At 34.6% G+C, this 25,568-nt stretch overlaps 2 protein-coding genes across 10 annotated transcripts; both read right to left on the bottom strand.

Moving 5' to 3' along the window:
- Positions 1-7,410: 7,410 nt before the first annotated feature.
- LOC131936565 (uncharacterized) lies at positions 7,411-13,915 on the bottom strand. The gene is made up of 5 exons (XM_059293606.1): positions 13,861-13,915; positions 10,076-10,122; positions 8,888-8,982; positions 8,299-8,468; positions 7,411-7,553 (listed from the first exon to the last, which is right to left on the bottom strand). The coding sequence occupies exons 2-5, from the start codon at positions 10,104-10,106 to the stop codon at positions 7,487-7,489; spliced, it is 363 nt and encodes a 120-aa protein (XP_059149589.1). The 5' UTR covers positions 10,107-10,122; positions 13,861-13,915; the 3' UTR covers positions 7,411-7,486.
- A 2,267-nt stretch (positions 13,916-16,182) lies between these two features.
- LOC131936566 (uncharacterized) lies at positions 16,183-24,054 on the bottom strand. Of its 9 annotated transcripts, none has more exons than XM_059293610.1 (6): positions 24,011-24,054; positions 22,483-22,548; positions 21,408-21,480; positions 20,304-20,398; positions 19,996-20,153; positions 16,183-16,654 (listed from the first exon to the last, which is right to left on the bottom strand). In XM_059293610.1, exons 3-6 carry the CDS (start codon positions 21,421-21,423, stop codon positions 16,573-16,575), a joined length of 351 nt encoding a protein of 116 aa, XP_059149593.1. In that variant the 5' UTR covers positions 21,424-21,480; positions 22,483-22,548; positions 24,011-24,054; the 3' UTR covers positions 16,183-16,572. The 9 variants fall into 9 exon arrangements, with proteins under 9 accessions (XP_059149593.1, XP_059149592.1, XP_059149591.1 ...); XM_059293609.1 differs by lacking the exon at positions 24,011-24,054 and adding an exon at positions 23,692-23,786; XM_059293608.1 differs by lacking the exon at positions 24,011-24,054 and adding an exon at positions 23,692-23,786 and having other exon boundaries at positions 21,408-21,469.
- Positions 24,055-25,568: the final 1,514 nt, after the last annotated feature.

The following is a 25,568-nucleotide window of genomic DNA, read 5'->3' as shown; positions in this document are numbered from 1 at the left end:
ATTGCAAGTGGGGCAATTCCACACCCATTATGACAATTTAAAAATTTATATATTTCAAAATTTGTAAAAACATTTTTCCCTTGGAAACAATTTTGCATGGGGACACCCACTCTTCATCACTGGATGAAGAGAAAGCCTCAATTTCTTCCTCCTGAATTCTGCTTAAATTAGGAAGCCTAACCTCGTCGGTCAAAGACTTAGAGCACCAGGCAACTTCCTGATCTGCAGATTGTTGTTTTTTTGTTTGCCTATTTTTTTTATGCCTTTACAGCTTTCTCTGCTGCCTCTCCCTCTAATCTTTAAATGCATTCTTGTGAAGTAAGGATCTCCCCATAAGCTCTTTTGATAGCTTTACCACAGCCACCATTTGTGTTTTTGTCCCTGACCAGCAGGGGCGAAAGCTTTTTTATAAAAAAAAATCCTTTATGGAGTCCTTATTGACTGCTGGTGTTTCAGCAGGTGTAATATCAGGCTGAGATGATAGCTCTGGAGTAAGAGGCCCATTTTACCAATGATGACCTTTTCAACCGCAGCTTTCATTGCCTCCTTGTCATAGGCCAAAGTTTTTCATTTATAATTGCGGACCATTCTGAAATGAGAACAAAATTAAATGTTAAAGTCTAATTACTTATGTTTGTATGGGGGCAACACATTGGCAGAGGTAACAAATTAGCCATAGTGGGGTAGAATTATTTCAATACAACCTTGTGTAGTCTGCCACACAAAGGGTTTAAGGCTAGGTGCGGTACCAAATGTATTTTTGTTATTATTCAAGCTTATCCATTGAAACTTTACCCAGGACCAGAGATTTGAGCCTGTCGAAATCTTTGACATCTTTGGAGCTGAGCCACCTTGAGAAGACTTTCTTTCTCAAACAGGACCTCAACGTATGATTGGCTATGCTGTTTCCTGAGTTTACAGATTTTTATTCTATAGGCCTCTGGCGTTAATTCATAGGCCTTTAGGATGGCAGCTTTGACCAGCTGGTAGTTGGTTTGAACATCTCGAGAGAGAGAGAGAGAGAGAGAGTGCCTGGAATGTATTAGCAGCTTTCCCTATCAAAACAGTGCTCAACAAAGCGGTGATAGCATTTTTGGGCAACTCACAAGATTTTGCTAAACTTTCAAAAGAGTTGAAAAAAAACAACTAAGTCACCAAAAACTCAACGTGGGCTCGTGAATAAATTCTAGGAGAAATGACACGCTGAAGTCCTGTGACTCACATTAACTTAAATCTGTCAACAACCTTTTAATGAGTACAGGAATAAAAAGTGACACTAGGTCTATACAAAATAATATAGAATCTAAGAGTACAAAATAAACTAAAACCCAACTTACAGTTGATTAAAAAATCACTAGGTTACAAATATCATAGATATGGCACTAGATAATGAACACAGCTTAAGGAAAATAAATGAAAGCACTGAAAGTGAAAGACAATAGAATCACCAATAATAGGGGAAAATTGCTGCTATAAACTATGTAACAAAATATGGTGTCACATACATGGCACTCTCTCTCTCTCTCTCTCGAGATTTCTGATAGAAGGCTGCGCAGAGCCTGCGCGTTCAGGGTTTTCAAATCACCTCCAAACCAGGGGAGGTCACTCCAAAGTCATAAGACTATTGGTTGAGAATTTATCAAAGTTCGAAATAACCAATTAAAATTTATTGGAAAATTCCATCACATGCCGTGACGGAAAAATACTGGTGATTGTACCACAACTCTTTTTTTCGACCCAATGTCGATTACATAAACCAAAAACTAAATTATAAAAAAAATAAGACCTAAGTAGGTCACAGCCACATCATAAGCAATTGTGCCATGCTGCTGGATTTACTCAGCTTCTGCTTTAGCTACTGCTATTTTCTTTCTCTGTCTTCTATTTTCTTTTCCAGAAATGTCATCTCTAGACAGATTTTTTTCCCCCTATTCAAAGTTTATTGGTATTTTTACCACTAACCTTTCAAAAAATTGTCTAGCATATGATCCAAAGTTAAACTCAAATATAGAAGTTACTGCTGCTCGTTTTACCCTGGTTTTACTGAGAAAGTTTGTCTTAGCACATCGAGACCAGATTGCATGGTGCAAGTTTTCATTGGCATTCTGAGTGGCACTCATTTCGCATCTTCGCTAAAATTTGATATCTGAGAGGCGTTCATATACTGGCCAAATGTGCTTGTGAAGACTCTCAAAATCTAGAAATGTTTTCATTCTCTTAGCATGGCCTCCTGGGTATTTGTGGTCTGCAACATCCCTCTTGTACAAACACCATGAAGTGGGACCAGGAGGACAGTACTGGTGCTGAAGAAAGTCATCTGTGGAATAATTGTGGAAGAGTGAAGCAAGGATGACCTTTATTTCCTCGGCTGTCTTGTTACTCTGAATTGCCCTGCCATAATAAATGCTTAATTTTCTTCTCTTGTCTGCTGTCAAATTGCCAGGCATACATCCTCCAAAGGGTACCTCTGAAAAAAGAAACATTTTAGTTCACAAAAAAAGAAAAGCTTCAACCAAATTAATAATTCAATACTAATCCCTCTCTCTAAACTAAACTTATACAGAATGTCTCAAAAAAGTTATTATAATTCAACGAACTTTTTTTGGAAGTCCTGAACATGATGGGTGTTGCCAAGTCGCTTCGAGACTGAGGCATTCTTCTTTTTCAACCAAGTCCTTCCCTTATACTTTCAGTGACTTTACTTGCTCAAATGCTTTTGAATCTCCATCGCCTACCATGGTCAGATATCTGAAGTTGTGTTTAGAAATAAAGAATAAAATATGAACAACAAACCAAAAACATGTTATCATGAGTTCAACAATCAGGAAATCCCCAGTTACTTAAATACTAAATCCTTCACAATTTAAACATTAAAAAAACCCTGAAAAGGGACAAAAATGCATGATTTTTAAAAAAAATATTTGTAAATCTATCCCTGGATCTACCTCTCTCTCTTGTATCTCTAGACCTGCTTCTAAAGTTACTTTAGACTATCTATAGTCGCACGGCGAGTGAAAAAATGGTGTATGAACACTTGGAAGGATTAATATGTAATTGCCAGGTCCGACAATATTCTGAAATAGAATCAAGGTCAGCTTGCAAAGCACTCTGTAAGTGGGCAAGAGTCCTCCCAGTCTTATGGCACTCAAGGTCGTCAGAGAACAATCCAGCAGGGCTGTGAATGACCTTGAGCAAAATCAACAACAAATGATGAAGAGCATGCAAGAAAGTGAAGATTCTTGTGGGACCACCTGTTAGACGTCTTGATTGAACAAACGGCTGTTTCTGCGTTGTATCAAGGCCCTTTAAGTCAGTGTGACATCAGTCAGTGTCCAGGAGTAAATGAATGACGTCACTGAAGTAAATGGGATATAGATCTAGGAGATCATAGAAATCATAGATCTAGATCATACAAAATTTCGGACTATAGTCCAGGCTAATTAGAAATATGACAAGGTTTAACAAATAGATAGTGCTGTGCAGACTTCTGATGTTCCGGATGGTCCAGGATCTGCCCCTGGGTCCTCGTCTCCGGACCATCTGATGGTCGCGTCATGTAGAGCCATGAATGTGACCTTGGGGTCCTGGAAGATGAGCTGTTGTAGCTGTCTCCCAACTGAGGCTTGGCTTAGATTCTCTACAAATTGGTCCCTTAGGAATTCACCATGTCTGGGGGACCTGCAGTGTGCTGCCTCGCAGCCAGGGTCTTGAAGCCCCTGTGCAAGCGGTGAGAGTATGCCCTCACTGACTAATTTTGGCCCTGCAAGTTCATTTGGAGCCATGAGCTGGGAGACTCTCCTTCTCCCGTAGATATCCCAGATGAGCCTGATGGTGGCTTCCGGGTCATTCTGTAAATCATCACACTTGCAGCTCAGCTCCTCTCTGACCGCTTACCCCAGGTACTGCCAGAGGAGGTCTTTTGAGTTCTTCTGCGGTGAGGTCTTTTCTGGCCATCCAGGCGGCCCAGACCTCTTCCGGCCTACCTTGGAGGCGTGGCCTCACACTTGAGTCAGGCTTCCTATTTTACACCCACCTTATGTCCTGCTACTCTTAGACTCACACGACACTAGGTTCTTGAGTGCTGTGCCAGACCTCTTTGACTCATGGTTAGTGCACTCTTCTTTTTGGATAGGCACATCATATAGTGACAGGATCTTTAGTTCATTGTACGTTTTGCAGTCACCATCACTGACACACATAGTATATACCACAGACCATTGTCTAAAGAATGCTGCCACATGTTCTTTGCTGCCTCTACGTCCATAAGACCTGAAGAGCCAGAGAGGTTTATGTCAGTCACTTTTGTGTGACTCATACCACTCTAAGTAGGCCTCCTGTCCCTCTTTCCTCTTAATCTTGCCTGTTGAGCACAGCTAGAAAAATATAAGTCTTCATGGGCAAACTGTAATTATTCTGACAACACTAATATACTTTGACCTTAAAACTACATCTGTTCTTACCTGACAATGTGTGAAAATCCACTGCCAATCCTGTTGTTTCCTCAATGACGACCCAAGTCCATGCTTTAAGGTATGACCCTTCTTGTGCCACAAACCATCAAAACAAACAGTGATGTCAAGAGGTTTATCCTCTTCTGCGCCATAGTTTTTTTACTGTACTTACAGCTTCAGCTTTTACAACATCACTGATTGCTGCATTTTTTGTGTATGGCATTGGGATGGGCCATATATATAAAATGAGGGTCTAGTTTTCAACAGAGTCCATCACCTTACAGAAAGCTTGAAAGCTTCCCATTTCAGCACGTCCAACACCTACGTTTCCAACCACCAGTAGCCTGTTTAACCTCACAGTGTTTGCTATCTACAAGAGTGTTAGGTTGTAATCTAATGCTACCTTGGTGCACATCATATTTGGAGCATGTAACTCACAAGATCGGAATAGCCTGCCTAAATTGCTGAGATCAGTCAAATACAAAGTTTATGTTATGATCTTGCAATTAAAAGGCAGCAAAGTTAGCTTCCATTTGGAAGCAGAAAATAGTAACATCTTCCACATAGAGAATCAGCTTCTGTCTTCTAAATCAAGGTTAACTGACTTTACTTTTATGGTTTGCTGAAGGACCATCTTTCAAACCTATTAGGTTAATATTTTTCCTTCTTAACTTGCCGTTCATACACTGCCTGGATTCCACAATAGTTAGTTTAACTCACCATTGCCTGGTCCCAAGTCCAGGATGTGAAAGTAGGAGGGGACAAACTATTCCAGGTAGAGCAACAGCTTGGTATTCTATTACTCAGCTCCCATGTCTGCTGAACATCTGCTTGCAATGTAAAATGTACCCTACAGGTAGGTGTCTAATAACTGATTGTTACTAGTAGCATCCCTTTTGTAAACAGATTGTATGTATGGACATTTGCTTTATTAGCAAGATTTATCATGGATTTAATTTGCAAGTTAAATTGAAAAAAGTCATACAAAGCATTGCTTTACTGTAATTAATCCATTGAATTTTTCTCACTTGAAAAATGCCAACATAATTTTTATTCTACAAACAAATTTGTTTAAAATGGACTTATTTTTACTAAGACTATAGCACCCTGCTTGAAATGCTGAGGAAATTCTGGAGTTTTTGTCAAGAACAGTGCCACCGTGTTGTATTTGTGATTGGATTTTCATGTATGAATAAAGAAAAAGTTGCCTGTACGAATGTTTTTTTTTTGTGTGTATTTATTGTGACTTGCCTCCCCCTCTCCATTTCAATAATCCTTAATAACTTATAATAAAATACTATAGTTAACAATAATACAACAGTTTGTAATGACATGGATTTTAAAGAACAATATACAAATATATTTACAAAAAATTAAAAATTTATTTCCATAATTGTAAACCTTATATAAAAATGAAACACCAACAATTGAATAATTTTGTGTAATCAAAAAGTCCATTTGTCTCCTATTAACAACCATTTAACATAACTAACAAACAGAATTGTATTTTTCTCCTAGTGATTGACTGTTACTGTGTTTAGGTGTAATAAGTTAACTCATCCACCACCACCATCCTTCTATCAAGATCATATGTTGTACATACACATCAACAAATATGGTGTGCTGTTGATAGTTGAGGAATGGTAGTATTAATAGTAGTAAGCAACTTGGAAATAGGAAAGAAGCTCACCTTTGCCATAAGTGTTTCATATAACAACCCACTGATGGAAGTTTTAATGAAATAACACAATTCCTTTCTGCTGGGGAAAGGAACAGATAGAATTTTCTTTGTCGCTTGTATTTTTTACTGTCAAACTACAAGCAAATCATTAAAGTGTATGAATAGGACTACACTATTTAACTGTTTCAACCATTCAAAAAGTGTTTTAAGCAAATTTTGAAATTACTTGTTTGTTAACTAAAAAAGCTAAAATACATCATATATTTTCTATATACATTTTGGTGATATGACAAATTTTCCACATTCTATTTTCTTTAGTGGTAGTAAAATTGTTGGTCAATGCTATGAAAGCAAATTTAGAAAGAAATTAGGAGTCAACAGCTGATATGGTGCATAACAAGTTGACACATCATAATCCTTGAATGTGATGGAGGAAATCCCTTTCAACATTACAGGACGAAGACGAAAAAAAGTCCCCATGCTATCAAAACTTTGAGTTTATTTGTGTCTTTTAATTTTTACTAGACCTCTAAAATTCTGCATTAGAAGCAGCTTTAATGAGCATGTGAACAGGGATATTTCCTTACTTTTGGGGGCAGTATTCAAACATCTTAGCCAAAATCTTTTCCCATTTGTGCCCAAGACATAGTTATAGGGAAGATGAAGTTGAATTCACCTGTTCAATAACCTCAGCATATATGAAGAATGTGGCCAGCCCTATGTTGCTTTTGTTTCCCTAACATCAGTCAGGTACCCATCCAAACTGGGTTGACTCTGGGATATCCTATACACTCCATCCCCCAAAGTTAATAGTTCAAATCCCGGTTAGTGTTTGGATGGCTGAGCTTATGAATGCTAACCCAAAATTCAACATCTTAATGAGTTGAATTTAGGCTTTTTAATTATAAACTTAAGGGAGAAAAAAATTTAAATTACAATTTGTAGTACTGTAGTAGTTAACAAATTTACAAAAAAATATTTTTTTACAGCTATATATAAAAGCCATCTCATAAAATATGATAAATAAGAATCAGTTATTTTTATTTTTTTTAATGCCAAAATGCCAGGTGAAGAAGGAAACTTAACAGATTTTTTACATTCTAGTTGAGTAACAACAGTAACACAGATGTACATAATCTTCAGTTCAAATAGTGGTAGTGTTTGTTATGCAACCAATGGCAACAGTGGTTTTAAAACTAAATTGTATATTTTAATTTTAACTGAATAAAACTAAGAGGTTATTGTAAAATTCAATTATTTTAAATAGTTTTTAACTTAACAAATATCACAATTTAATTTCTAAATTATCACTCAAGAGTAAAAACTTTTTTATATTGGTGACTTTAAGCAATCATTACTTCAACTTTAATCCAAATTCTTGGGGGGATGTTGGATAAACACTGTTCTTAGGTACATAATCGCTGCAACAACAAAATATTTTATTAAACTATAGCTAATTCTTTAAGTAATTATATATGTATTGAGAACAATTTTTTTTGTAATGTAATGTTACCAAAATTGCCCAAAAATTTATAACAAAATTTGTCATTTAAATATTTTAAAAGAAATTTGGTGGACTTCAGAATAGTACTGTAATACAATGTTGTTGTTTTTCTGTGAAGATCACTGTTCCTACTAGGTTGGTGCTACTGCTAGGTAGCTATATTCTCAAAATATAAATTGGCCTCTATGATGCCCCCAGTCAGTAGACCTGGTTGAGTATTATTTAGCTGGTCACTAGTCAAATAAGTCAATATATTCGTTTATAATTTATGGCAGCATTGGTTAGGATAGCGCTTCCAGTGGAATCAGGCTATAGAAATGTAGGGAAGTATGGGTAAAAACTGGTTTTTGAGGTATTTTCATTTTTTCATTATTATAATTACAATCCTTCCCACTATCCCCCCCCCCTTTTGAAAGTCTTTGAATATATAGATATTCAAAACTAAGTTGTAGATCTATACAGAAAATCAGGAATAAACATAAATTTTCCTGGGAGTTTTGTTTAGTGAATGTTACAGTTTATATGGTCTTAATAAAATATTTCACTATCACTTTTTTTTTCCAACCATAGTCTTTTCTCAAGCCTGAAATATTCTTTGAGCATAATTTAGCGAAAGTGTTGATACATAGTGCTCAAAGATAACACAATATCTTTTTTGTTACCTTTCCTTAAGCTCCAACTGCCCAGCTGTCAATTGCTCTCTATAAAAACTCATATTCTCATTTTCATCCATTTTTATTTCATTTCCTTCTTTTAATAAAATAAACAATTTTAAATCCTCTGGACTGAAGTCATTTGATAACTGGTTTTCAAATAAAATTCTCTTTTTTTCCTAAAATGGGAAATACAATTTAAAATAAAAATTACAGTTAATATATGAAACAGAGGCGTAGCGATGGGGGGGCAAGTGGGTACATATGTCCCCGGGCGCCGACCTTAGGGGGCACCAAAATGGGTTGTAAAAACAAATTAAAATGTCATTTTTGCTGCATTTTTACATTATAAATAGTTTGAGGGGAGGGTGCAAATTGAAAGTTTGCTCCCGAGGGGGGCGCCAAATTGAAAGTTTGTCCCCGGGCGCCGGGAAGGGTCGCTACGCCTCTGATATGAAATAACAGGAATAAGACTATTTAAAATTAATGAATAACTTACTTAGTTAATTGACCAAACTTGCATTACTATTAGTAATAGTAATGCAAGTAGTAATAGTACTATTACTACTTGTATAAAAAAACAACAACCCATGATTACCTTAAGTACATTGGTTTTGGTTCTTACTACAAAATTACTTTTCACTTCACCATTAGGAAGTATCAGTGTTACAAGCATATGGTCATTGTCAGCTTCTGCGTAAACAAGTAAATGGCATTTTAAAATACTTTAATCCAAAAACAAGTTAATAAAAGTCTAGTGACAATTTAAGCGCAATTTCCTTATGTTATCCATAACAATTTTAAATTTCTTGTGACCGAACGAAAGGATATTTTTTTGCGCTAAAAAAAAAAGACTACTATATTAACCTATATCAACGGAAATAGTTTTATTTTAACGAGTAGGCCTACACGATGCTCAGTTTAAAAAAGTAGTAAATATTTTTTTGTGACCGAACAAAAGGATATTTGTGAAAACTTTCTTCGGCAATATTGTTCTAAATTATGGCAGGAATCGATTGGTAAATGTTTCAAGTCGCTAAGTGGTCTGGTTGCAGAGATATGGGCCAAAAACTGCATTTTTTCTAGGTTTTTTTTTGGCTTTTTTGGGAAATCCAGGAAGGAATTCCGGGAATTTTTTTGGCCCACAATCATCCTCGGATCTTGCTTAACATATTTGCTTTTGGAACTAGTCCTCGATATTGCTTCGTTGAGGAGGAGATACGACTTAAAGCTGCGGACACACATCCATTCATTCATCCATCCAGAAATGACGACTTAATAATCGCAATTGTCCAGTATGGAAATTGCGCTAAAAAAAGACATTGTGGTGACACAACAGGGTTTTTTTTTTTAACTTCAGTGGTTCCACCCCCCCCCCCCCCATAGCAATTTTTCTTGTTTTAAATTTATTGAATTCTAAAAAATTAATATTGTGTTAATTCCCATTGGTTTAGGGGTCTAATTAACATAACCAATCTATAATAAAATAATACAGCTGCTGTTAACTGCACTTTAGATTGATTGAATAGAACATAACTGATCACCTAACTTTAGCTATTCTGAGTGAATATTATTAGGTACATTTTTAGACTTCTAACTTGCATTTTCTAAAAGTAATCGCTGATATTTTGTGTAAAAAAAAATGCAAAAGAGACCACTCTTCCTAAACATCTTACCCATCCCCTTCCACCCCCCCCCCCCTTTCAAATCCCACATTGGCAGTAGGCCTGCTGTTATCGTTATTGAAATTAATAAACAGTCTAAAAGCCCAATAAGCTCAACCCACCATGTTCATAGCTATCATCAGGATTTTGCATTGTGGTTTTTTGGATTCTGAAAATGCATAAAAGTAATAAAACAATCAGTGATATGACATTATGATACAACAATACATAATACATACGCTAGTTAGCTCATTATTTTGTTTTAATTTTAAAAACTGGGGCTAATTGTGGTGTAGTTTGCATAAAAATTCATGCTGACAAATAAAATAATTTACTGCTACAATGTTTATTAAAAACTTTATTAAAAAGTTTATTTAAAAAATCTGTATGTATTTTTCTGAAAAAAAAAAAAAGACCAGCTCTCTCCATCCCATTTCTCTATGTATAGGAATTTCTACTACTGGTTAATTTTGGTTATTGTAGGTACTCCAAATGGATTTTTCAAATCAGTAACACAATAATGGCTTTGGTTTTTCTGCCTAGGGGTCATCCATAAATGACGTCACACTCGTAGGGGGGAGGGGGGGTCCGTAATTTTGTGACGATGTGTGATGAGGGGGAGGGGGGGGGGGGTCAGATGTTGCGACGTCACATTTTTGCATTATAAAAAAGCAATGTTAGAAAACTAATTTTAGACGTTATTTCGCGTTTTAGATAACTGTTTTAATAAATTGTAATAGTTTAGTCTGGCTTTTTGTGACGAAGTGTGACGGAGGGGAGGGGGGGGGGGGGTAAAAATCGTCCAAAAAAGCGTGACGTCATTTATGGATGACCCCCTAGTACTAATAATTCTAAGAACATGGATACCAACTTCATGTGTGTAGGACAATTAGAAAAAAAGTTATACGCTTAAGAAACACGCATTTTTTTTTTACCTTTTTGGCCTCATGAGGACCCGACTTTAGCACCGATTATCTCAAAATCTATAGATAGCAGCTATACCCATTCTCTAACTTAATTCCAATAAAAGAGTAGATAGATTGTAGTCTCAATTTTTTTCAAACTAGTATAACAAGTTAAAGATACTACTTATTGTTAGTCAATTAGAGCAAGTTTATGTTTGCTTTCTACAGCTGAGCACTAGACTCTAGTATAAATTATGATTTTCAGATTACTACAACTAGGCTTTATTTTTTTAGCGACCAAGCTTATCAAATTAAGCTCAACTGCCTAATCCATTAATAAACCACATCACACAAATCCCCCACCCCAATCATGGTTATGAAAAAGTCAGCCCCCTAAAATTCTAAAAAAAAAAATGACATTACACATTTAATTTATTCATGCATTTTTAGTGCCTAAACTTGGTTTCTATTTTTTATATCGAGAATGCAGAAGTGTGTCACAGTATCAAAACCTCCCACCACCTACACAACAGCCCCCCCCCCCCCCACCCCAGGAGCATGACGTCGTTTATGGACCACCTCATACGCGTAACGTCTAATAACAGAGGCGTAGCTAGGGGGGGGCGGGGGGGGCGGCCGCCCCGGGCGCCGACCCTATGGGGGCGCCAAAAGGGGTGGGAAAAAAATTTTAAAGCTGATTTTATGCTGCAGTTTTGAATTATAAACTGTCTAAGTTAAGAAATGTAATGGCTACACGCCTTTACATACTGATTTAACTGTCTTCTACCTTGATTTCTTAATGTAAAACATATACTCTTAAGAAACAGTGACCGGCAAAACCGCTTTGAAGCTTTTCCTAGATGGGAGGGGGGGGCGCTTTTTCGAGACTTAAATCGGAAGAATTTACACTAGATTGTTGAGTCGATAAACGTTACCACTATTAAAAGAAACCAATTGTATTAAAACGTATTGTACGATTGTTGAACTGTAAAATACGTTAGTGACTTTTATCAAGATGGTGCGGGGGGGGGGGGGGGGCGCTTTTAGGCTAAATAAAATAGCAAAATTACACAGGATTCTGAGTAAACAACCTTTAGCTCTCAGAAAGAAACGAATTGTACTGTGCATTGTATAATTGTGTAACATTTTTTAAAAAAAGTTAGTTACGTTAAAAACCGCTCTACAAACTTTGTCCAAGATGGTTGTGATGAGTGTGTGTGTGGGGCGCTTTTTTTGCTAACAAAAATCGCAAGTATTTGTACTGGATTGGTGACTAGATAACTCTCTTAACACTTGCGAAAAAAAAAACAAAGTGTATTTACGCGTAATGTACAATTTCACTAGCCAGTTTTGTTAAAAAAAAAGACGCGACTATTTCTTTGTAAGATTCTTACGATTCTCTCAACTTCAACGTGAGAGATCAGATACTTTTGATTGATTGCATTACATCTTACCTGGATCACTGAACTATATTAAAGAGAACTAAATATCACGGATTCTTGAATCCCTAAGCCACTAACCACCACTTTTTTCCATGCTCTTATTTCATTCTCCACTGTCTGTAATCTAGCTCCAAGCCATACAGTAAAAGAGACCACATTTAGTTATAGATCCTGTTTGAATTTTTTTGACAATGCATTTGAATTCCATATTTTCTTAGAGTGTTAAAACGCGTTTTATTGCTGCTGATTATAATCAGAACGTCATGGGCTATCATTAAATTGATTGTTACTGCTTCTTCAATCAATACAATTAGTTCTGCATTTGTTGTTAACGTTGTGCGAGCAGTGTTTCCTCCAGACTTTTTTCTCCGGGGGGGGGGGGCACTTGAAATTATCGGGGGGGGGGGGGGCGGTAGACTTTCTTCGGGGGGGGGGGGGGGCGGACACTGTTAAAAGTATATATTTTCTATATATAAATTATATAAATTTCATTTCGTTCAAGGGGGCGGTAAAGATTTTTCGGGGGGCTTCGCCCCCCACCCCCCGAAGAGATGCCTGGAAGAAACTCTGTGTGCGAGAAGGCAGGGCAAATCTGCGAAATCCAAGACTACGAGCTGTTAACATCCGTTGGATTCCAGTTTGTTTTCTCTAGCTTGTTTTGTCATACCATCAACCAATCAACGAAATACCCATGTCGTATTCCAATGTGAACAATAAATATTTCTGATAACTTCTTCTTGTATGTCACTTGTGTGTCCTTATTCTAACAAACTTCGAATCCAACTATGTACCATATCACAACAGAGATCGTTACAAAACTAGAACATAAAAGGCTGGTCTAAACATATTAGCGTTAGCTACAAACTACCCTCTAACACAGATCAGGCTTATTTTTTTTTTACTGACATTACTAATCTTTCGCAAAAAAAGTTAAACGCATCTTAATGGGAATTGAATTGTCGTAAAGTTTTAAGAAATGAAAATCATACAATGTAATTATTAAACCTTGTCCGGACTGTAGCACACACGCTTACACACACGCTTACACACACAAATACACTCTTACCCACACACAAGCTTATATATAAACACACTATCACACACACATAATTATACACACACACATGTATATATATATATATATATATATATATATATATATATATATATATATATATATATATATATATATATATATATATATATATATAAGCGGGGGGGGGGGCGCCAAATTGAAAGTTCGCCCCGGGCGCCGGGAAGGGTCGCTACGCCTCTGTCTAATAATTATTAATTTTGGATTTAGATCTAAGATTATTATCTGCTTGATGGTCCTGGTCAACCAATCAACTGAAATTAAAATTTAGTCCATATTTATTATTTAGCGAGGTGTCTGTGTCCATTGACTACTAACTACAACACTAACAGTAACATAATATTAGTTTACTAATAACATGTCCATTTAAACGTAAATACATAATTTAGCAGGAAGTCAAATTATATTTTAAAGAATTATATGACTATACCTAAAGATTAATAGTAGATCTAGATTTTGCTTATTACCCGGCTTGAGCATTGATGTCGTGTGACGATAACGAACACAACAATAAATTTTTTGTTTGTATTTTTTTCCAGTTTCTAAGAAAGTTGCGGGTATTTCCGTACTTTTACTTTCTGGTTCTACTTTAAGATTATCTTAATCCATGTGTTATTTAGATCTAACTAGCATTTCATTATTAATTTGATCAAAAGTATCTCGTACTGTATAAAAAACAATATCAGTTATTATAGTGATTATTAAATGGAATCGGCTAAACGACTTATGACTAGATCTACACCTAAATTCATACTAAATCAGTAAAATGGCCATAAAGTTAACAGTTATCTGGCCAATATTTGGTTATGTGTTAGGCCTAGTAGTACTGTAGGCTCACAGAAAAGGGCTTTTACGGCCGTTATGAAATCTAGACCTTCGTTAAAATCGTATTTAAAAAAAAAAGCATTTTAATATCAAGACTTTAGGCCTAAATAATTATGAAAAAAATCTACATTTTCTTCAGCTTAAATAAGTTAAACAGCAGAGCTATAATTATTTTACTGAAAATTTTTTTGTTGTGATAATGCACTTAGCCCTAATATTAAAGCACTATGATTTAGGCCTATAATAAAGATCTATAAAAAGCCTATTAAAAAATCTATATGGGCACTATTAAAAAGTAAAAACACAACAGGAGTAAATTGAATCAGAGGCGTATCCAGGTGCCAGCAGCTGCTCTCACTGAAAGCATTTCCCTGACAGTGGCGCAATTTAAAAAAACAACAAAAAACACGTGTTAAAAAAAACGTAATATAGTAGATATAGGCCTATAGACCAGGGGTCGGCAACCTTTTGAGACGAAAGAGCCAAAAGTTACAATTTTCAAAATTTCCCAGTTTTTAAAGAGCCACTAACATTTTGTTTTTTATTTCAATATTTTATTATTTGATTAGGAATAGGTAAATACATTTGATTTAAATATGAAATAATATTTTTTCATATAAAAACATACACTTGTTTTGCCAGAATAATGAAATTAGTAATAAAAAAATAAAAATATAGGACTGTCGCAATCCACTTTAGAAACTGATAACTGTTTGCCCTTCTGGCTTAGGTATCGGTTTGATTACCGTGTATCGGTCGCTTCTGTTCTTCGGTTCTCACCAGGCTTATCTTCCACCCCAATGAATGCAGGGTAAACTCGTACCCCGCCGTCCAGTACCCGACTCAACAGTAGGAAGCTAATAACTAAAAAAAAACTACGTCACTCACGTCAAATTAAAATGATTACCGACTTATAGGGAAATGCATTCTGAATAAAATAACATTCCACATTTAACGATATTCGAAAAAGTCGGCACTTTGACAGTGGCAAGCATGGAATTGTTGGCCACAACACAGCTGTGATGATGGGCCTGGTGCCCAAGCGTCTGTCCGTATACTTTCTAGTGCACATATTCGCATTGTTCTCTGATGAGTTTTATTCTTCTGTTTAAACTTGTTTTTCTTTACAGTAAAATTTTTGTCATGATTTTTGAAAATAAAATAATATAACTATTAATATCTGTGCAAGGAGCTGGAGAGCCGCATCCTGACATCAACAGAGCCGCAGGTTGCCGACCCCTGCTATAGACCTAAGTTAATAAGAAGACGCCGTTTTGAGATCGTCTGTATTATGAGGCTTACCGTCTCATATAATTAATAAAAGTCCACATCAAGTGGTCGCTGTCTTTAAAATGGTGTTTTTATTTTATTTAGGAAGGTATCTGTACATTTACTGAAGGCATCTATACCCGTCTTTCTGAATGAGGCACCAAGAAAATCCAAATAATGAAGTTTTCACTTAACATACTGCCAGGAGCATATAGATCTAACCCTTTTTTGTGTGTGGAGATGCTGTCAGGTATTAAACGCGTTTTTCTAAAAAGAAAAAAATGTATGCCAGTGTCGTTTCAAAAGCGCTGCAGATCTAGATCTAGAGGGTTTACATATTGTCTGTGCAATATATTTTCAAACCAGCTCATCTCTTGGCCACAAGTCCATCATATAAGTGGGTATTGCAGTGATAACATTTAGCTGTTAATGTTAGGCTAGCAATTCTACTTCTTAAAAAAAGCTTGAGGGTGAATTGGATGGAAAAATAGTTTCGATTGGTGATGGGAGGTAATAATCACATTAAAAATAAGAAAACAACACATTTTGGTTGCCATAGTTACAAGAAGACATGAAACATAAAATATTAGTCACTGAGATCCTTTAAAACATCTACCAGTTGTTATCCATATCTATAGAAAGTTTTATAAAAACAAAGTCTTACTAATTTCATAACATTTTATTTTAATATCAAGTTTGCATTTATGGGTAAGACAATGGTTTGATATCAAAGAAAATTAAGCTATATCACTATACATCTTCTTAGGTTCAATTTTTTAAATAGTTTAATTAATGCTTTTATTTACATGTTTTAGAAGAATGACCCATCAAAACAAACAAAATGTGTTCTGCATAAGTATTTTCTTCTCTATTTTTAGACACAATAGCTACTATTACTATGTTCATTTAGGTATAACAGTCTAGAAGCTGATGTATTAGTTTGTGTCATTTTAAAAATTTTTGAAATTAATTTCTACAGATTATTAAGGTTGATTTAAACTAATCATTAGTTTTAACAATTGAATAACACGCAAGATTTGATAAATTAAAAACAATTTATTACAAATATCTAAAAATTTTGTCATTCAATTATCTGGTGCTTGTTTTATGTGGCATTTTAATAGGCTGAGATTTTCACTGTAACCACTAGACCTAGTTGGACTATTTCTGAAAATAAAAAAAATATAGGGATAATAGGTAAAAAATTCATCGTTATTCAAATGTATGCAATATATTGTTTTTTTTAGAGCCGACAGACAGAGCAAATTCATTAAAAAATTTTAAATAACAGGTAACACCAAACACCCTCAGAAATCAAATGTTTTTCAGCTACACATTTACAAAAAAATTCAAAGCTTGTTCACATTTTATAGTATGTTCATGCTTATCTCTAAATATAAGTGAATTATAATCATACATTATATATGTTAATTTATAATATGTCAGTGATGGGTTGTTCATGAATGTCACACTGTTTGCCCATTTGTTACTTTACTTAAATGGACACAGTTCTTTGAGTTAACTCTAGTAAAAAATTAAAGTTTCCTTTTCAAACTTGACGGTTTATAAGGCAAGTGAAGTAGAGTTCACTTGTTTCTGTGACCTCTGCATATAAAGAGATAGTGTGGTCAGCACTATGCCCAGCCGCCTTTATTTTCCCTAACGTGGTAACTCTAGTACTTTATTCTTATATACACGCGTTCAGTCGACAAGCACTGCCTCTGACTCTATCTTTCGTTAACTGACAAACAGGTACACACATCACTGAAGACACTGAACACTCAAGGGAAGTAACCACGATATACACAATACAAGGGATGTAACAATCACAAAACAAGACATAATGAAATAATCCCTAAAATAATGTCACACTCACACTTCTGCATTGCCCTGGTCCTAAAATTGTAATTCTTCTATTTCATAAAGTAATTGATTTGAACATTTTGAGAACTTTTTTCCCTTTAACCCTTTCCCCGGCGACTGGGTGTAATCGACCCGAAGTCGCTATACTTTTGCTCATATCTTGAGTCTCGTTTTATAAATTTTTCTGGGCCTCATTCCCATCTATAAGGTCGTTGGGATGAACACATTGGAGGTTGTAAATTTTAAAAATATGCGTAAAAATTTTTTTTATGAGGGTTTGAAATTTTTTTATACGGTCCCTGGCAACTGGGTGCTACACACCCGTACACAATTTTGAATGGAAAAAATATTTATAACTTATAAACTGGCTTCTAACAATTTGTTTTTACTCATTGTGGGTTAAGTCATTGTGTTACATTTTCAAAGTTTAACTATAAATTAACAATCTGAAGGTATTTGAGTAACAAAAATATCAAACCAATTGAAGTAATCAACTTTAGTAACAAAATATTAGAACATTAACACGTTTTAATAATTTGCACATCAGAGAGCACAGTTGTTAGTTAAAATTAAAATAACTGGACATTTCCTTTGCTGGCAGGGAACTTTTGTTGTTTTTTTTATAAAATATGGGCACCCTTTTAGTGGTGTTACATGAGTCACATGTCCAAAATATTTTAATTCCATACTTATCGGAATTGCTTGGTGTGTATTGGATAAATCTACTCCCACCTCTAAAATCAACCACTTGCTAATTAGTAATGATCTCTCCAGAAACATAACACCTTTCTAAATTTGAATGGAATATCTACCATAATGGACTTAGTGTTATTGTTGTGAAGTGAATATGACCCAGAAGGTTGCTGAATTTCTTCATAGAAAATTCTGCCTTCAAAAACTTCATAAGCAGAACTGAATTGACATACAACTAAATTGTTATTCTGCAGAGTGCCAGTGTCTCCTCTTGCTTTCTCTCCATCTCTGCTAATGCAGTCAAATATTGGTTGTATTATTTTTTGTATTCATGCACAGAAGAAATATTTAGGGTCAGACTGTTTATAAATTTCCTGGGATTAGCACTTCAGGCAGTGGTCTAGTGTACTGTTACTTTGTCTTTCCTGAAAATATTTCTTTTTCTTCACTTTGCACCAGCCGTTTCATTTCATTATGAGTGCCAACTGTTGACACATTATTGATAGTTGAAATGCAGTATATTGGGTAGACCTCGTCATCAGAGCTGCTTGATACTGATGGCTGCCATTCTTCATCTTCTACCTCTGATACTGATGGCTGCCATTCTTCATCTTCTAGCTCTGATACTGATGGCTGCCATTCTTCATCTTCTAGCTCTGATACTGATGGCTGCCATTCTTCATCTTCTACCTCTGATACTGATGGCTGCCATTCTTCATCTTCTACCTCTGATACTGATGGCTGCCATTCTTCATCTTCTACATCTGATACTGATGGCTGCCATTCTTCATCTTCTACCTCTGATACTGATGGCTGCCATTCTTCATCTTCTAGCTCTGATACTGATGGCTGCCATTCTTCATCTTCTAGCTCTGATACTGATGGCTGCCATTCTTCATCTTCTACCTCTGATACTGATGGCTGCCATTCTTCATCTTCTACCTCTGATACTGATGGCTGCCAATCTTCATCTTCTACCTCTGATACTGATGGCTGCCATTCTTCATCTTCTACCTCTGATACTGATGGCTGCCATTCTTCATCTTCTAGCTCTGATACTGATGGCTGCCATTCTCCATCTTCTACCTCTGATACTAATAGTTCAGACTCAAAACTTGTTGGTCATTTTCACCTGCTATACTAAAACTGGCAAATATATTCCTTTATCATTAGCACTTGAGTTTAGACAAAAGCGTTCAAAACTTGTTTCTGTTGTGTTCTCAATAACGTTTGTGACTATTTATAAACCTTACTCTCAGGGTCACAACCTGTAGAACACCCACCCCACTTCCAGTTTGATCAATTTATTGCCCAGTATTAACTTACAAGCAGCATTACAAAGTTGTTTTGCCTTTTTGTCCTCATTGGTACTCCTAATGAGGTAAATGTAAAGTTTCTCTAAAAGGCTCGAATGTCTCTATCTACATTCCAGAGCTCCAAAAGAGTACAAATCACTATATATGTCCTCCCACAGGCAATCTTACCCCTGCATTTCATTAACCTATTGTAACTCTAAACTACAGTTCTGTCTGTAACTGCAAGTCAGAGCTCCAGCAAAGAGTATAAATCACTACATGTGTCCACCCAGAGGTTAACTCTAGCTTGAGAATCCCACCAACCACTAGTATCATATTACAGCTCTCCCATTGACAACAACATCTCTTGTGTTCCCCATGGCCTCTGTGCCCTGAATACCTTAACTGTGTCAGTATTGTTACCTACCCCACAATGAACAAAGAAAAGAATTTACTATAAGAAAGTCTTTGGGTGTGATCCACCCAGTTGCCGGGGACAGGGTACCAAATATGTTGCCGGGGAAAGGGTTAAAATTAACAAGGTAATAAAACAAAATGAACCGGGAGTGATCTCCCCTAAACTTTCTCGAATATTCTTAACTTATAGTCTTATAAATGAGATGTATAAGAATAAAAAAGAATCTTGAATAAACCTACCTTCGTCTAATTTCTAAGTTACTTCCTGCTAGTGTACTGACATATTTGCTCATTTCTTCATCTTCATCCATAACCATTTCACTACCATTTTGTGCAACAATCACAAGTTTCAAATCAGGTTCAATTATATTGTACTCATGTAAGATTCTGTGTTTCTCCTGAAATCATTAAAATCAGAAATACATTTATTTCAATTAGTCTAGCATGATTTTCCTATAATTAAGTAGGTTTGGTATATAAATAATAGAAATATCATTTGTCAAGTTTAAGTAGCTGTTATTTTACTAAAATATTTTGGAATACATTACCTCTGAAACTAGAGCATTGGTGCAAATACTAATGTTGTCTTTTTTTTCACCATTTAGTAGAATTAGATCCACCACCACACACTCAGTGTCTGATTCTAAAAAACAAACATGTACAATAAACTTTGAAATCAAACAACTGCTGCCTTGCAGATGTTCTAAGGTGGGCAAAGGCAACGGAAGCATATATATATATTTAGAAAGGCTGGCTAAAGCTGGGCCATACGACACAGCACAAGTTGGCAAAACTAGTGTTAGTAGGGGATGGCGGGTGCCACCCATCCTAAGAGGGTGCCAACAGGGGTATAAAAATTAATTTAAAAGCTCATTTTAAGCAGAAGTATTGAATTATACACAGTCAGAACAATATTTGACGAAAATAAACGACTACTTTACACAGATTTAACAATTTTCTGACACCGAAATAGAAAATGCTACTGGATAGTTACTGGTAAGAAGCGCTATAAATCTTTCCAACTGGGTGGGGGATCCGCTTTTTCACAGACAGGAATAACTATATATAGAAATAGGAGGGAGTATGAGCAAAATTGATATTCCGCCCCAGGTGCCGGAATTGGTGGCTACGTCTCTGGTTGGCAATGTAATAGTTTTGTTGGAGGAAATCTCCAATTCAACAACAAAGAGCAAAAATAAAAGGAACTGACTTACTGGTAACTTAAAATTAATATGATTAGTAGAAAAACAAATTCAAAGAACCTGCATTTTTTCTTCATTATTTTATAATAATAAATGAATAAATCTATCATGATCAAGCACTTTTTGTTAAGTAACTTTTATGTTATGAAAAGTATGTTAAATTTAAAGATCTGAACAATAAAACAAAAAAAGAGTCCAGTACCCTTTACACCAAAGTGGTCAAGGATTAGAACAAAGTTATAAAAATCTATTGAAAATTTAAATATGGGCCAATCTTTAAATAAAAAGAACAGCTGATTTTATATGAGTTTATACCAACATGCCTATAATAATTATTAACAGATTTTAATTCCAATCTATTTTAAATCTATATTATAGGGGTCATCCATAGATGACATTTTTTTAAAATCCCCCCCCCCCCCCATAAAAAAATTAAAATAAAATACTCACCAAAATTAAAGCTCATATTTGGGATGCAATGAATTGGACTATACTATCTGCAATGATGAGTTCTGAAAAAAATCTTAAGAGTAGATAAAAAAAAAAAAAAAAAACAACCATTGTAGTCATATAGTATTACAGGTATTTACAGGATATTTTTAGAGATTGTAATTTGTAATTTTTAATTAGTGGATTTATATTATGGAAATAATATGAAATGTTGAAATGCCATTTAGTGTCATCTTTGTCAATTCGCAATGTTAAATCACGGACAGAAATTTAACTGCCTCCTCCGCTCTCAATATGTCAGACACATCAATCATGGGCAAATTGAACATGTGTTAACAATTTTAACTTTACATACTAAAAATGCTTCTGGATTTGTCCATCAATTAAATCTCGCCACTGTTTTTTAAAGTTAATTTATAACCCCACTCATCATGAACAAGATATTCACCTTCATCAAAAATATTTATCATTTAATGCATCCTTAATTAATGACTTAATTAATGCTTGTTTCCTGCATAAAGTAATAACATTAGTCATTAATACCAAACTCAGTAAATAAGTAAACAAGTTAAGTTCCATTTCTGGCATGAAAGTATTTGATACTCCATGAGGTATTTTAAGTAGAGTTTAGCTGTTTCTGTGACAAATAAGGTATAGTCAAGTGTGGTTAGTAGCCTATGTTAATGGACTTTGAGTATTATAAGCCCTAATTAGTAATTAAGGTATTATGGCAATTTATGGTTAAAGATGCTGAAACATTTTGTCATGCAATACTTATATCTGTTTAGTAAGAATATTGAATAGGATTAAGTCTTAAGAATGAATAAGAAAGAAATCTGAGGTGAGAGGGGTCACTCTAAAATTAGTAAGGTGACTAGACAAAAAAAAATTAGATCTAGAATCTAGATCCGGCTACTAATTTATAGTAGTATAGTATGTAGTCTAGTAAATAGTTTATTATTAGTTAATAGTTAGTAGTTAGGCTTACTAGTTAGGTGTTTAAGTTTGGTACTGTACTTAAATCTAGATCTAGATCTAGTAGGCCTTATTTTTTACAAGCTTTTATTTAACTCACTTCCTCTGTCATCAGTCTGTCTAGATCGAAACGCCGGAGTGGGTCAAGGCATGAAGACAATGTAATCTGAAATTAAATTTGACTTAATTGGATGCCTAATTAATTTTTTATGAATTAATTAAAATTTGGACAGAATTAGTAGGCATGTCTATCCAACCACACCACACGCATCATCACGTTCAATAGCTGCGCCATCACGTTCAGTAGGCACGCAATGGTTTTTAGTCATATAACTCTATTAGTCTATTGTAAATAAAACATGTAAAGTACTGAAAAAAAATTCATAAAAAAACATTTTAATAACAAGCTTTTATGTAATAATGCACTAAAAAGTAGAAAATAAATTATAGACTACTATTTAAATAGCTAGTAAAGGTATCCAATAGATACTAAAGTGACCCACGCTTTTCTTTGTAGTTATTTAAATAGTAGTCTATAATTTATTTTCTACAGTTTTAGTGCATTATTACTTTATTACATAAAAGCTTGTTATTAAAACGTTTTTTATGAATTTTTTTTTCAGTACTTTACTTTATTTACTACAAGGGTAATCTATCGTTTTGGGTACGTAAAATCGCCAGCGGCTATTAATGTATGAAAACGTTACTTCATTGTCAAGGCTTTAAATAGTTTAATATTTAATAGAAGTCTATTGTCATATTTTTGTGTCAAATATTATAGATAAATGAATAATAAACCTAAATCACTAAATAAATCGATATAGGCCAGAAATTAACTTTAAACAGCAGTGTCTGAGAGCAAGATTTGCTATATAAACAGCAGCCATTTGTAAAATAGAGTGGCTTCCCCCTGAATCTCATGCTATAAGCTTATAAAAATAAAACTTAAACAAGGTGGCTGCTAAAGTAAATGAGCATGGTTGCATCTGTTGGAAACATCACTAGTCTTAATTTATTATGGAAAAGTTTTAATTCAATTGTTTAAAAACAGGTACATAAATTGTCATAAATGAAACAAGGAAACATGTTTCAGTTTGTTTGTATTTTAAAAAACATAAATCCTCCTCAAAATGTGAAATAATTATTAAAATTTAAGGAGTCACCTGTTTTTCACATTACAAGTCGCGGGCGATTTTACGTACCTAAAACGATAGATTACCACCACAAGAAATAATCTTATCTAGAGTCTAGCTAGCTAGAGACTCTAGACTCTAGACAGATCTAGATTTCTATCAGACGACTTACTTACGCAGCTTCACTTGACTACTAACTAAAAAGTAGTAGTAGATTCTAGAGCCAAGATCTAGATCAAGCTCAGCTAAGATCTATTCTAGAATAAGAATCAAAATTCTAGATCTAGAATCTAGTCTAGATCTAGTCTAGTTGTGAATGTTCAACATGGGTTGTTGGGAAATTCCAAAGAAGTGGGAATTCCCAAAAAAAAACAAAAAAACGTAACCAAGCGAAAATCGTCGAGTTAATTAATAATTATCTTTTAGACAATTAGATTTATATCCGTTGAGCAGCTAGAGTATCATATTTATAAAACTGCTGTCTAATTGTAATACCTGATCGATATCAATTTCAGATCCAAACTTAGATCTAGGTCTAATTCCGAATAAGTAAATTCATCGATCTTACTAAAATGATAAAGGGAAACTACTTAGATCTAGTACTTCAGAAATAATTTTATCGATTGCATCCAATGAATTATGGTCCCCTATGTATCTATCTATCTATCTATATATATATATATATATATATATATATATATATATATATATATATATATATATATATATATATATATATATATATATATATATATATATATATATATATATATATATATATATATATATATATAACCAGTCATTAGTAGTTTGAACGTTTCAAAAGTCACCGGGGTATTGTTTAAAAAAAAAGGTCCACAGGTTTTCTTATGTTAAGGCCAGTTAAGGGGGAAGGCTCCGGTAAAAAAAAACTTTTTTAATACTCGTTAGAAAACAGTTATTTGTTTACAGCTTTATTAAGATACATCCGCATATGCATTTCCACTAAAAAAATTTTTGAAGAAATCTTGGTAACTATGACAACGGCGGCCATCTTGAAAAATTAACCCCTTCGTAGGTTTTCCACCATTCACAAAATATTACATTTTTAGCCCAATAAACGATCAATTCATAATCTTCTTCCATATTTTGGGGCAATCAGCTAAAAATTTTAAGTGCATATCTTCAAACTAATTTTTTATGAATTTTCAAAATGTGTGTCTGTTCAAAACACTAGTTTTAATGCCCCAAAATTCCCCAAAGTTAAGTGTTTTGAACGGACACATATTTTGAAAATTCATAAAAAATTAGTTTGATGATATGCAATTAAAATGTTTAGCTGAATGCCCCAAAATATGGAAGTAGATTATGAATTGATTGTTTATTGGGCTTAAAATGTAATATTTTGTGAATGGTGGAAAACCTACGAAGGGGTTAATTTTTCAAGATGGCCGCCGTTGTCATAGTTACCAAGATTTTTCAAAAAAATTTTTTAGTAGAAATGCATATGCGGATGTATCTTAATAAAGCTGTGACGAAATAACTGTTTTCTAACGAGTATTAAAAAAGTTTTTTTTTACCGGAGCCTTCCCCCTTAAGTGTTAAGAAGTGATCTAATAACAGCTATTGTTAGTCTAACTAAAACACACAAAGGGTTGTCCATAAATGACGTCACACTAGTAGGGGGGGGAGGTCTGTAATTTTGTGACGGTTGTGTGATGAGAGTATTGAGAGGGAGTGGGGATTCAAATGGTGTGACGTCACACTTTTGCATTAAAAATGCAATGTTAGAAAACGAATTTTAACCGCTATTTCGCGTTTTAGAAAACTGTTTTAATAAATTGTAATAGGAATTGACCACAGAGAATTAGCAAGTCCACCCACCCTTCTCTCTCACACTCCCGGACGATATTATAAAAAAAATATACTAAATTTAAAAAGAAAAATATTTTTTAACCATTGTCCCCTCTCACGGAAAATTCAAGTTCCCAATCTCTGAGAAAAATGTCCAAAGGTAATATGAGAACAAGACTTTTGAAAACAATATTGAAACCTATTATAATGTATAGCCAAA

Source organism: Physella acuta, unplaced genomic scaffold (genome assembly GCF_028476545.2).
Source record: "Physella acuta isolate Inbredline_101_S28 unplaced genomic scaffold, ASM2847654v3 ptg000180l, whole genome shotgun sequence".
Classification (NCBI taxonomy): Eukaryota; Metazoa; Mollusca; class Gastropoda; family Physidae; genus Physella; species Physella acuta.
This window is presented reverse-complemented; position numbering and strand designations above follow the sequence as displayed.

Coding starts and splice junctions, on each gene's coding strand:
- LOC131936565 (XM_059293606.1), bottom strand. CDS start 10,106: ATGCAAAATCCTGATGATAGCTATGAACATG. Junction 8,469..8,887: donor CCAAAACCAATGTACTTAAG/GTAATCATGGGT, acceptor TTCCCATTTTAG/GAAAAAAAGAGAATTTTATT. Junction 7,554..8,298: donor CAGTTGGAGCTTAAGGAAAG/GTAACAAAAAAG, acceptor TTGTTGTTGCAG/CGATTATGTACCTAAGAACA.
- LOC131936566 (XM_059293610.1), bottom strand. Junction 20,154..20,303: donor CCAATGCTCTAGTTTCAGAG/GTAATGTATTCC, acceptor TAATGATTTCAG/GAGAAACACAGAATCTTACA. Junction 16,655..19,995: donor AACTTAGAAATTAGACGAAG/GTAGGTTTATTC, acceptor TTTTATTTTCAG/AAATAGTCCAACTAGGTCTA.